Genomic DNA, 12,307 nt, shown 5'->3' with positions numbered 1-12,307 from the left:
TGTCTTGGAACCAGACAATGATCTCAAGCACAGCCCTAATCTACAATAGAATGACTGAAAAGCAAAAGGCCATGGTGCTGATATGGCTCAGTTAAATTTCAGACCTCAACCTGATTGAAGTGTTGTGCAGGTCCCGAGATGTGTTAGTTATATGTTTTTATTGTTTTATTCACATCAGTTCCATTGTCAGTCTGTCAGATAATGTTAATACTGAATAGAACTGAACTGAATTGCATTAAGTTGAGGGCACACAGTACCATGGTGATTAGCACTGCAAGAAGCTTCTGAATTTGCTTCCATGCATCTTCTCCCATTGGTTCTATTCAGGTACTCCAGCTTCCTCCCACATCCAAAGACATGCTATTAGTGGGGAATCTCAATTGCATATAGGTGTGAGTAATAGTGTGAGGCCTGCGTCAGACTGGCGACATGTCCAAGGTATACCCTATGGTAGCCCCCCGCGACCCGGACAAGGATAAGCAGAAGAGAATGGATGGATTAACTAAATTTAATTACATTGAATTTAACGTTGTGGCTGGTTGTTTAATTGTATGTGGTATTTGCATTAAAAGGAAAAAAGGCTTCAACTAGTCTCTAGTTTTTTGTCAAAGCTCATCCTGTAACTCTTGCTGTGAGCCTTTAAAGTCTATTTTTATCATGTGTGTACACATGACATTATTTATAATTATATGGTGTTTATGAAAGATACAACAATATTACTAAATATAACACCAATTTTCCTGCATTGAGGATAGGTCTCACATTGAGACACCGACCCTTTTCCTGGGGGCAAATGCAGAGAGTGTAAACAATAAGAGTGGGTCAAAAACCACCCAAGGGTTGGCTCCATTGTACTCCCAGGATATCATCTATCCTATGAGGGAGAAAGGGTGGCTGGGTCTTGTAAACATCAGAGCTTCTGGGACTCTGGCTTTTGACTTTCCACTCTAACACACTGTCTGTAGTGTTATGTTGACCTGCAAAGCTTATCTAAGTTTTAGCTAATGTAGGTATTTTTATGTTCATCCTAAAGTATAGTTTGGGGGTTCTTTGTGGTTTTTTGTTTTTTTGTTTGTATTTTGTTGTTATATTATTTTTATTTATTCCTCTTTAATTTTGCTGGCGTATGTAGTGTAGAAATGTTTAGCTTATTTTAGAGTTTAGACATGTAGGAATGTCTAAACTCACACACACACAGTGCTTAAACTGTTACACTCACACATCCACATGCACACTCACTCACGTGCACTCACATAGACATGTGGGTACGCGCACACACAGGCACTCACGTGCTCGTGCATACACACACAGACATACAGAGTTTCCAGCACACCATGGGGGATTTATGATGGGGTCGCCTCTATAAAGCTGGCTGTGACTAACAAAGGGGTGAAGATTGTTTCAGAGGGACACCGGCCTCGTCTTCCCTTCTAGAAGTGCATGCTTAAATGAAGATGAATAAAGATGAATAAAGTTTTTGTAAAAATGACTACTGGGTCCGGTGCATCTCTGGAGGCCCGAGGAATAAAAAGAACCGGGGTAAAACTGATTTCCCAACAGTAGCCAGTCAATTTGTGATCATGTTTAGACAACATCATAAACACTGTGTAAAGCAGTTGTTGTTACAGATGTATATTATACAAATATTGGTCTCAGGACTGTCATGGTCCTGGGTCGTGTGTTTAGTTACATTCTGTCATGCCTCGGTTACAGTTTTAGTTCATGATTTTTCAAGCTTCCCATTTGTCTCATCCCTGTGTTAATTTTCCCATGTCAGCTTTTCATGTTAAGTCTACGTGTGTTTATCTGTCATGTTTCATGTCCAAGTTTTCTTTGTTTGTCAAGTTCGAGTCATTTCTGTGTCTCGTTATGTTTCCCGTTTTATTTTGAAAGAGTCTTGTGTTTTTTGTTCATTGTATTTAGTTTCACTTCCCTTGTTCTATCATTATGTTTATTGTTGTCAGCTGTTTCCCCATGTGATTCCACTTCCCTTCATCATTCCTTATGTGTATTTAGTGTGTGTGTTTCCGCTCAGTCAGTGTCAGATCATCTGTTATCATCACCATAGTCACAGTCATAGTGTTTCATAGGTTTTCCTTGTAGTTTTTGTTGTGTTTCATAGTTTGCTCAGTGTTCATAATTTCTTCATGTTGTTTTCACTGAGTTTCATAGTCTTTTAGTTTACACAGCGTTCTCAGTCTTCTTTGTTTCTTAGTTTCATGATTTGCTATTGCTTGGAGCCAAATAAAGGCTCAGCTTTTGTTAACACCTGCAACCCGTGTCTCTGCGTCTGCTTCTGGGTCTTATAACAAAGACACCGGCGCACCCCGCCGTGACAACGACAACAGCCACTTGTTGTAAAACTTCTTTTGAAGTGCACCAAGCATTGCTTGAAATGTGATAGTCCATATTCTAAAAATTACACACACATACACACACACACACACACACACACACATACATACATACATACATACATACATACATATATATATATATATATATATATATAGAGGGATGGAGAGAAATTTCCGCATACAAATTCTTTGAAATTTAGTTTTAATGAGTGACAGTGCATCAGTAAATTTTACTAGTAATTTATTTTTGCTCATGTACATAGTGCTGTCAAAGTTAATGTATATTTAATCAATATTTAAATTTTATTCAATAAAATGATCAATGGGATTGAAATCATCGAATTTTTACTTAAATGACAAAAGTACGCTGTATCTGAAAAATAAATCTTTTTTCCCTTATTTCCACAATTTTTAGATAATCAAAAGCAATTTTACATTTACAGATTATTAGCTGTATCATTTTATTGATTTAAAATTTTAAAGGTATTAGGAATGGAATTTCTTTTTCTTTTTTAATTATTAGGCATCGCTTGAACTTGTTGCAAAAAATGCTGGAGTTCAAATATTCGACAGGTGAGTCAGGAACTTCACTCAATTGCCACACATGTTCTTATTAATAAATAATTGGCACAAATCTTTAACATTAGAAAGTATGATCAAAATGTTCATCTATTGTCAGGTGTGTCAGAGTACAGCCATAATTCAAAGTCTGTTTAAGTAAGAGTATAAAAATCTACTTGCTTATTTCTTTACCTAGAAAACTGCATGAAGCTCTCCATATGTTAACATGAAATTACGTGTACTAATGAAGAAAGTTTTAAATGTCTGTAAATTTTCAGTAGAAAAGCAATTTTACATTTCCACATTATTAGATGTGCCAATTTCCTGATTTCAAATCTTAGTGCAACAAATTTTATGGAGTTTTTATAGTATGTTGGCCCCACTGGTGTCATGCGTGAATATCTGAAAAGTGATGATAAGTTTAACAGCATTTCTAAACCAGGGGTAAAACAAGGCATAGATTAATGGATTCAAACAAGAGTTAACATGATATAAAATGATCACAAAAAATGTAGCTGAATCATTGACCACATTTTCTTTTACAAGAAAATAGCAGTAAAATGGACAGTAGCATGCAAGAAACACAACTACAAGAATCCCCAGAGTCCTGGCCGCTTTCAACTCAGATTTGTTTGTTTGATTCAGTGAACTCTGAAGTGTGACAGCTGTAACATGAGAGCGCGTGGCACGAGCCTGAGACACAGCCACCACAAATACTCTCATATACAAAATTATGATGACAGAAACTGGAAAAATAAAAGATAAAACAAGGTCAATGGTCCCTGCAATATTACTGATGAGAAACACACACTCTCCGTCGCAGGAATTATACCTGCCTGGATTAATTAGAACATCCTTTGTTTGAAGGCTGCTGTAGAAAGTCGAATAAAACCAGCATAGGCACACACTAAGCTTGGATCTCACCACAGTCATTCTGGTGGGGTAATGCAGAGGGTCACAAATAGCCACATAGCGGTCAACTGATATTAGAACTATGATCCCAGTTGAAGCACAGAAAAGACTGGTGATCAAATAAGTATAAACAGAACACATGAGATCACCAAGTACCCAGCAGGCCATGTTTCTAATTATTTCTAATGGCAAAATCAGGAAACCCGTGAGAAAGTCTGAGACAGCCAGAGACAGAAGGAGGATGTTAGTGGGTGTATGAAGTTGCCTGCAGAAAGACAAAAGAAAAAAATATATTACACATTAATAATGTCAAAATGTCTTCTATGAAAAATAAATTAATGAAAATATTCCATTCCGTTATTTAGTCTAGGCAAATAATACACCAAGAATGTGCCAAATGTTTCATAGATTTCATATGTTAAGATTAGTGAGTTTAAAAGTCAAATATCTAAAATTTAACTGTAGTTTCAGTTGAAAAGTTAATCTCTGCCTGAAGTGGGAGACTGAGATGATGACCAAAAGGTTTAGAGCAGCAGTGGTCAGAGAGAGGCAGGGCAGCATAATGTTCAGAAACACAGCTTTGGACCAGTGAAGTGTTGGCTTCCTGCATGAACTGTTGAGGAGTTGTGGAAAGCAGAGCTCAGCTCCTTTCTGTATCACCATTATCAGACAGCTGCAGCTCCTGCAGCTCTCTGAGCAGAGCTTTTCCTCACAGAGCTGTTATATCCCTTTTGAACGGAGGTGGGTGGGGTGCTGTATATGGTCGGGAATGGGGGGTTGGGGGATCCTGGCAATCCTCTTTTTTCCCTATCTCTTCTCTTTCCTTGGTCTATTAACCTGCATCATGATGGCCTACGTGGTGCATGCCCAAGGTCCTCCTGGCAGGTCTGATGCTTGGCCCCTGCATCTGGCCCTCTGGGTTGGGTTGGGCACCTCGTGCTCCACTTCGAGGTGGATGGCTGGCTGGGCTGGGTGGGTCAGCATTTGTTGCTTGGGTTTTGCTCGCTACCTTGGTTGTGCCAGCTCGTGTCTTTGCTGGGATCTGGGTCCGCCAGCTGTCCCTTTGCTCCTGTGGTGCTTTGGGCTCCTCTTCTTGGCTGTTTGTGCTGCCGTCATCGTTTCAGGCAACCTGGCCTTTGTTAAATCTTGGTGGGTGCTTTTTCGGTGCTGGTCTTTCTGCATGTTTTTTGGTTCTACACTTTGATGTGCACTGCACCTTGATCTTCTTCTTCACTCTGGGTTGCAACTGGTCTCCAGTGGAGAAGTGGGAAGTAACGAAGTATAAATATTTTGTTATATATTTCTATGTGAACTTTTCACTTTTACTCTCTACATTTTTAAACATATATCTGTACTTTCTACTCCTTACACTTTTAAAACAGAGTTGTTACTCCTAAAAGTAGACATCACTAAAACCAAAGCAAAAACAGTTCATTGCATCTCAGTGTTCTGTTTCATAAGAACCACGTTAGAACCATCTTTTAAATGACTAACATCTTTGTGGCGATAATTGGTTATTGTCTTTTGAAATAGGCTTGAATTGGCTTGCCTTTGATTTCACTGGAATCTGTAGCCTCTTTTAATTTAGTGTGCATGTTGATGTTCCATTAAAAATGACTTGAACTCACAAGAGGTCAGCTTTGCACTGTGCATTGTAGATAAATGTGTGGTATTTGGCACTGGAAAACACGCAAACTCCACATAAAGTAAGGCTGCAAGCTGCAACCTGCAATCAAACCCAGGGCCATCTTGCTGTGAGGCAACAGCAAGAACCACTGCACCACATCTTAGTAGAGCAGGTTTAAAGTCATTTTATAATATGTTGACCTCACCTGTGTCATACTTGAAGATCTGCAATGTGATGAGAAGTTTGACAGTGTTTCTAAGCCAAGGCTAAAACAAAGCATATATCAAAGGGTTTAGACTAGAGTTAAAGTAAAATATAATGACCACAATAGATACACATGGATCATTCACATGTTTTCTTTAAAAAGAGTGTAGCCATAAAATGGACAGTAGCATGAGAAAAATACAATGACAAGAACTCCAAGAGTCCTGGCTGCTTTCAGTTCAGATTTGTTTGTCTGATTCAGTGAACTCTGAAGTGTGACAGCTGTAACATGAGAGCGCATGGCACGGGCCTGAGACACAGCCACCACAAATACTCTCATATACAGAACTATGATGACAGTAACTGGAAGAATAAAAAATAAAACAAGGTCAACAACAACAGCAATATTACTGCTGAAAATAATAATAATGTCAGTGGGTCCTGCAATGTAATCAATGACAAAAATACATTCTCCAACTGCAGGAATTGTATCTGCCTGGTTGAAACAGCTCATCCTTTATGAGCAGAATGTCATAGATAACAGAAGAGAACCAACACAGACAGACACAGAGTTTCATTCTTCTCTGAGTGATTCTGGTCGGGTAATGCAGAGGGTCACAAATAGCCACATAGCGGTCGACTGATATCAGCACCATAATGCCCACTGAGGCAGAGGTAACAATGAAGGACAAATAAGTATAGAGTAAACATGTGAACTGATCAAGAAACACACAAGCTGTATCTTGTATGATTTTTGCAGGTATCAACACCGCACCAATGAGAAAGTCTGACACAGCTAGAGAGAGGAGGAGGATGTTTGTGGGTGTGTGGAGCTGTCTGAAAGAAAGAGAAAATTTTAAATCAACAAGACATCATTGTTTCTAGAAGGAAACAATCCAAACAAAGAAAAATAAATACAGCTGTCCTATGATAAAGTGTAGACAGTCAGAAGGCACTAAAGTTTTAGATTACAGAATCTATAGATTTGTGCATCATTGTGGGCAAGTAGTTTACCCATAAATCAGTTTATTTAAATTTAGTTGTAATTAGTAGTAAATTTGTAGTAGTAGACCTGTAAAGCTACAGCAGGAGCTTAAAAAATTAAAACTCTGCCTGAAGTGGGAGACTGAGATGATGACGAGCAGGTTGAGACCCACAGTGAGCAGAGTGACCAACAACATCACAATGTAAGAGAACAAAGCTTGAGACAGGGATGTTATAGTCTTCTTGCACGAGGTGTTGAAGAATTGTGGAAAGCAGAGCTCTGCTTCCTCCTGGGTCTCCATCCTCACAGCCCTGCAGAGAGCTTCAGCTCTGGTAGCAATGTGAGCAGAATTACTAATATAACTGATCCTCACACCTTCGCTTAACTCCTCTCTTCATCATTCTCTCAGTGTCTCTTGGACATTAATGCCGACTTCCCCTTTCAGTATGCCAATATATTTAATTTATTATTCTTTAATGCATTGAAAAACCTGGTCTTCTGAGTGTGCACTGCTGGATTCAGGCTGATCACCTGTTTATGGTAAAGTGCTTATCTGGCTAATGATAGCTGACCACATGTAGCCCAATGGTTTTAGGTCTATGTGAGCTTCTGAAAATGGTACATCCCAGCAACACTACAGCAACATGGTTCTCACCCCAACCGGTCGCAGCAGATGGCCGCCCCTCCCTGAGCCTGGTTCTGCCGGAGGTTTCTTCCTGTTAAAAGGGAGTTTTTCCTTCCCACTGTCGCCAAAGTGCTTGCTCATAGGGGGTCATATGATTGTTGGGTTTTTCTCTGTACCTATGAAGCGCCTTGAGGCGACTTTTGTTGTGATTTGGCGCTATATAAATAAAATTGAATTGAATTGAATTGAACACTAGCTAGTCGCATTTTTTTGTGCTTTTCAAAATAATGCAGCATTACACATAGCAAAATTGGTATGCCCCAGATCTGGCCCACACAATGTGCTTACACATGGCCCACATACCGCAAAGAATGACGGCCCTTTGGTGGCCCAGATCTGGTTTGCCAGAGGTGGCCCACAGGTGGGCCAGCACAAGGACAGTTGCAGACACACGGCTGGCCCTGTGCTGGCCCAGAAGAGTTTCAGCTCTAGCCCCAGCTGTCAGCCCAATGTGTACTTTAATCATGCCATGTAATATCATGTGCCAGAACATAATAGTGCAAAAGAAGCATGAGAAAACTCTACACTCCCAAGTTACTTACAGTGCTCTATACAACATGCCACATTCACCCAATCACATACTTTCTCTAAACTGAGTGCTTCCTAACTACATTCATACATATTCACACTCTTGACATGCAGACTGGAGGAGCCAGGGATTGAACCATTAACCTTCCGATCAGTAGGTGACCTGCTCTACCTCCTGAGCTACAGCCACCCACTGGGAAAGATGAATAAACCCTCACTAGGTTTTGGATAAAGTGTTCACTCGCAAACCTGTCAAACCTGCATTTGAAATGTTGACTACCTGTCAAGAGCATTTTGTTTCAGTAAGTAAGGAAAGAGACAACAAGCTTGTTAAGACATGTACATGGGTGAGAGCTCTGATTGAGACTCACACCCAACTGTAGTCCGCCTTCTTTATTTATACACTCAATGTATAGTTTACACAATGTATAGTTTCATAACCCTGTTAAGGGTAAAGGCGTGCTTCCCCTTTCGACAACTCTACTGCACGTCTTCGTCCTCATGCATATGGCATAATCTTCTCATTTCAAGTTCCTTAGGCGTTTCCTGTTTTTCTCTAAAAGTAGTTGAAACAGGTTTCACAAGCAGTTACACAAAAGTGGTTATTTTCCACTGCAGCAGTATGTATGCTAAAGACGTAAAACATAGACTTTATAAAAAGGTATAATAAAACAGTAAAATCTCTTAACATATTCCCTCCTGTTTTTACGAATTTAGCAGTGTACATAATCATGGTTTTACACATATCAGAATATGACCTCTTGTTTTCACATTTTCGATCACTTCGTCATTAGAACCATAGTTTATGAATAATTACAACACTTTACACAAAATCATCATCTCCATCGGGATCATCCTCATCATTGTGTTCATTCATTCATACTGAAACGTAAGCCGTTAATGATGTAAAAATCATCTTAGTAATCATTTTCCTTAAACATGGAAGAATGCATGTTGAAAATACACAAAATAACAGGAGTAAAATTCCTACGACTATTAAACCTTTGTATAACAAAACAGTCCATGAGCCACTTAATAACCATCTCAGCCAGTCAGTGCCTCCATCCACATATTCCTTTGACTGCATGTTCTGGAGCTGTTTTAAAACTTCTAAAGCATCTGTCATGTTACTGGAATGTATATTATCAGGTATGTACGTACAACAAGTAGTATTAAAAAGTACACATAAACCTCCCTTTTCTGCTAACACAATATCAAGCGCCACCTGATGTTGCATAACCATTATCCTGAGAGCGTCTATTTCTTCGTTCTATTCGCTGTTGACTTTGCAGGAAGCATTCAGAAACAGTCCGAAACGGTAATTTAGAGTCTCTATTCTTAAAGCGTGTTTTCCTATTCCCACCCATGGGAAAAGTGCGTGAGCAACCTTTTGTCTTTCAGTCCAAAGTTTAAATTCCTCTGGGACATCGGAACCCCATATGGAATCATGCAGCTTGGGGTCTAAGGTGTTTCGTCTTTTCCTTGTTATCGACGTGGCATCTACGGTTATTTTAAAAGTGTGGTCAGATATGAAAATGGGAGCGCATTGACCTGTCCAATTCTTAGGAAGGATAAAATAGGCTCGTTGGCCACAGAGCCAGGCCATTCCTTGCACCCAATAGGTGCCATTCGAGATGTTGCTGCTCTTCACTGGTCCTCCAGGAGCGTGTGTCTGTACTGCTTTGCAGTTGGTGGTGTTTCCCATTGGCGTGGATCCGTTCACTTGGCGGTAGCATAGGGTGTGGTTCAAATTCCCATTGTTTTCGAGAAAGACTGGGAATGATCCAGCCTTACTCCTGTGCTTCACTTTCAGGTCAACCCAGAACCATTCGTCACATGTGCCATTTCGTAGTCCTATCTGGAAAGGTTCACCATGGTTGATCACAATTCCCTGGTATTGATACCCAAGGCTGGCATAACTTGCGGCACACTTTGCCTGAGTTATGTTCATTGCCTTCGCGTACAAGGTGGCATATTGTGTCGTTGGGGGCATATGGGAGCAAACATAACAGTTTTTCCTAGGTGTACTGTCATGTATATATCGATACCATGCGTTGTTCATCCAGGGGTGGATGTTATCCTGTGTCATAGCATAATGATGTGAATCATCATGTGTCCAGGCTCTTTTCTTGCGAGGTCCTTCGTTCTTCTTGAGCAGTATTAGACATCCTGCGACCAGGGCTGCCAATGTCAGTGAGATCAAAAGCAGCTTCATGATGACCTGATACACCTAGCTCCTCTGGTGAGTAGACCACAAGCAAGAAGTAAAGGGCGGGGTATACCCAATCGGCCCTTTCTCCACTTTATGGATCACCAGAAGGTAGGGGAATCGGCGTCTATTAGTCTATGCTCTCACTCACTTTCTTACAGTGGCTTTGATGTATCCAGGATGGTCGCTCTGCGATCTTACATGCTGTGGGAGTGGTTAGAAGCACTTGGTATGGTCCTTCCCAACGGGGTGAACTCCAATTTTTCCTCTGGAGCACCTTGATTAGGATCCAATCACCTGGCTTCAACCTGCAAGACACTGGAAAAAATCCTCTGGCAGTTTATTATTCAGAACGATTTCTTTGTTTTCTAGCAGTTTAGTCATCCATTCTGCTAATGTGGTTTCTCTAGAAGATTTAGTTAAAGGTTCACTCGTTATAGGTAGTGGAAATGGTCTACCATGGATGATCTCAAACGGTGTGAGCTTCTGAGATCCTTGTGTTAATCTCATCCACATTTTTACCAGGCCTACACATTCAGGCCACGGTCTTCCTGTTTCTTCCATACACTTCCTAAGTCTCTGCTTGATTGTGCCATTTGTTCTTTCTACTAATCCTGCACTTTGTGGATGATAGGCACAGTGGTTTTTGATATTAAATCCTAGTGCTTCTGAGACTTTTTTAATTACATCATTTACAAAATGGGTCCCATTGTCTGATCTCATCAGAGTTGGGATACCATAGGTTGGAATAAAGTGGTTACACAGACATTTCGCAACTGAAATGGCATCTGCTTTCTTTACTGGATAGATTTCAGGCCATTTTGAGAATACATCTATGATCACTAATGTGTATTTTGAGCCTTGACATTCATTTAGTTCAGTGAAATCCATGTGTATTGTATGAAAAAGATGAGGTGGTGTAGGGAAATGACCTCTTCTTGGTCTTAAATTCCCTTGTGAGTTATGTCTTTGACAGGTCATGCATGTTCTTACAAATTCTTTTGCTGAAGTTTCAAAATTTATAGTGTAGAAGTGTTTAGTGACTATAGTTACTATCCCTCCTGTTGACACATGAGTAACTCCATGTGTCACCAGGGCCGCTGTTTTATGTAACGACTTCGGTAGTATTGTCTGTGAAGGTACTCAGTCATCCAGGTCATCATAGTCAAAGGAGTTTGCAAAGAAAAAGAAAGGCGTCTGGACTTCTCTGAAGAAGTCAAAGAAGTCCAGACGCTTTTCTTTGCAAACTCCTTTGACTTCGGTAGTATTGGTTTTCCGTCGCACATCATTAGGTCATCTCGTAAAATTGCTCCGCATTTTAACGATTTCTTTTGTTCATTTAATGGAGCTGCTTTTTGTTCATTTTTCAGTATGTCTATTGGTATCTGTGCGTTTGTTTCCATTATTAGTGCACTTTCTGTTTTGTTCGCAGCTGCTTTTGCTGCTTTGTCTGCAAAGTTGTTTCCTTTTGTTATGTCTGACACATCCGTCTGATGTGCAGCACATTTGCATAAAGCTAGTTTACTCGGTAAGGTTATTACTTCTAGCAGTCTTTTAAGTAGACTTCCGTGCTGAACTGGGCGTCCTGTTGACGTCACCATACCTCTATTCTGCCATATCTTGGCAAAATGATGTGCAGCAGAGTAGACATATTGGCTATCAATATGAATGTTGATATTCTGTTCCTTATGTAGTTCACATGCTCTTATCACAGCTGTTAGTTCTGCACTTTGTGCTGAGTGTGAGGTATTTAATGGTTTTGCTTCTATTATGGTGTCACGAGTTGTCACGGCATAGCCTACACAGTTCCGACCAAAACTATCTTTAGATGCTGAGCCATCTACAAAAATGTCAAGGAAGCCAGGCTGTGGTGTGCTATAAATGTCAGCTCATGGTTTCGTTTCCTCATCTAACTTCTGCATACAACAGTGCGGTTGACCATCATTCGGTGTAGCTAAAAGTGTGCTTGGATTCAGCTGTCCAGACTTTTCTATCGTTATGTGGGACTGTGACAACAGAATACCCACATATGATAGTTGTCTGGCATGCGTAAGGTACGACAGGTTTGCTTGTAGCAGTATTGAAGTTACTGCATGTGGTACTTTAACTATCAGAGTATGTCCTAAAACTATGTCAGCTGATTTCTGCACTGCCTCTGCTGCAGCTGCGCAGGCCTGTACACATGTTGGGAGGCCAGCTGCAACAGAGTCCAGTTTTGATGAATAGAATGCTAGTGGAC

The 12,307-nt window shown here is 40.3% G+C and overlaps 1 protein-coding gene across 1 annotated transcript; it reads right to left on the bottom strand.

The window, feature by feature from the left end:
* Positions 1-2,717: 2,717 nt before the first annotated feature.
* LOC100704889 (trace amine-associated receptor 13c-like) lies at positions 2,718-4,493 on the bottom strand. The gene is made up of 2 exons (XM_013273987.2): positions 4,321-4,493; positions 2,718-4,095 (listed from the first exon to the last, which is right to left on the bottom strand). Exons 1-2 carry the CDS (start codon positions 4,491-4,493, stop codon positions 3,282-3,284), a joined length of 987 nt encoding a protein of 328 aa, XP_013129441.1. The 3' UTR covers positions 2,718-3,281.
* Between the last annotated feature and the right edge of the window lie 7,814 nt (positions 4,494-12,307).

This window comes from Oreochromis niloticus, linkage group LG16 (assembly GCF_001858045.2).
Source record: "Oreochromis niloticus isolate F11D_XX linkage group LG16, O_niloticus_UMD_NMBU, whole genome shotgun sequence".
NCBI classification, from domain to species: domain Eukaryota; kingdom Metazoa; phylum Chordata; class Actinopteri; order Cichliformes; family Cichlidae; genus Oreochromis; species Oreochromis niloticus.
The sequence above is the reverse complement of the archived record's forward strand: the minus strand, read 5'-3'. Positions and strand labels throughout refer to the sequence as shown.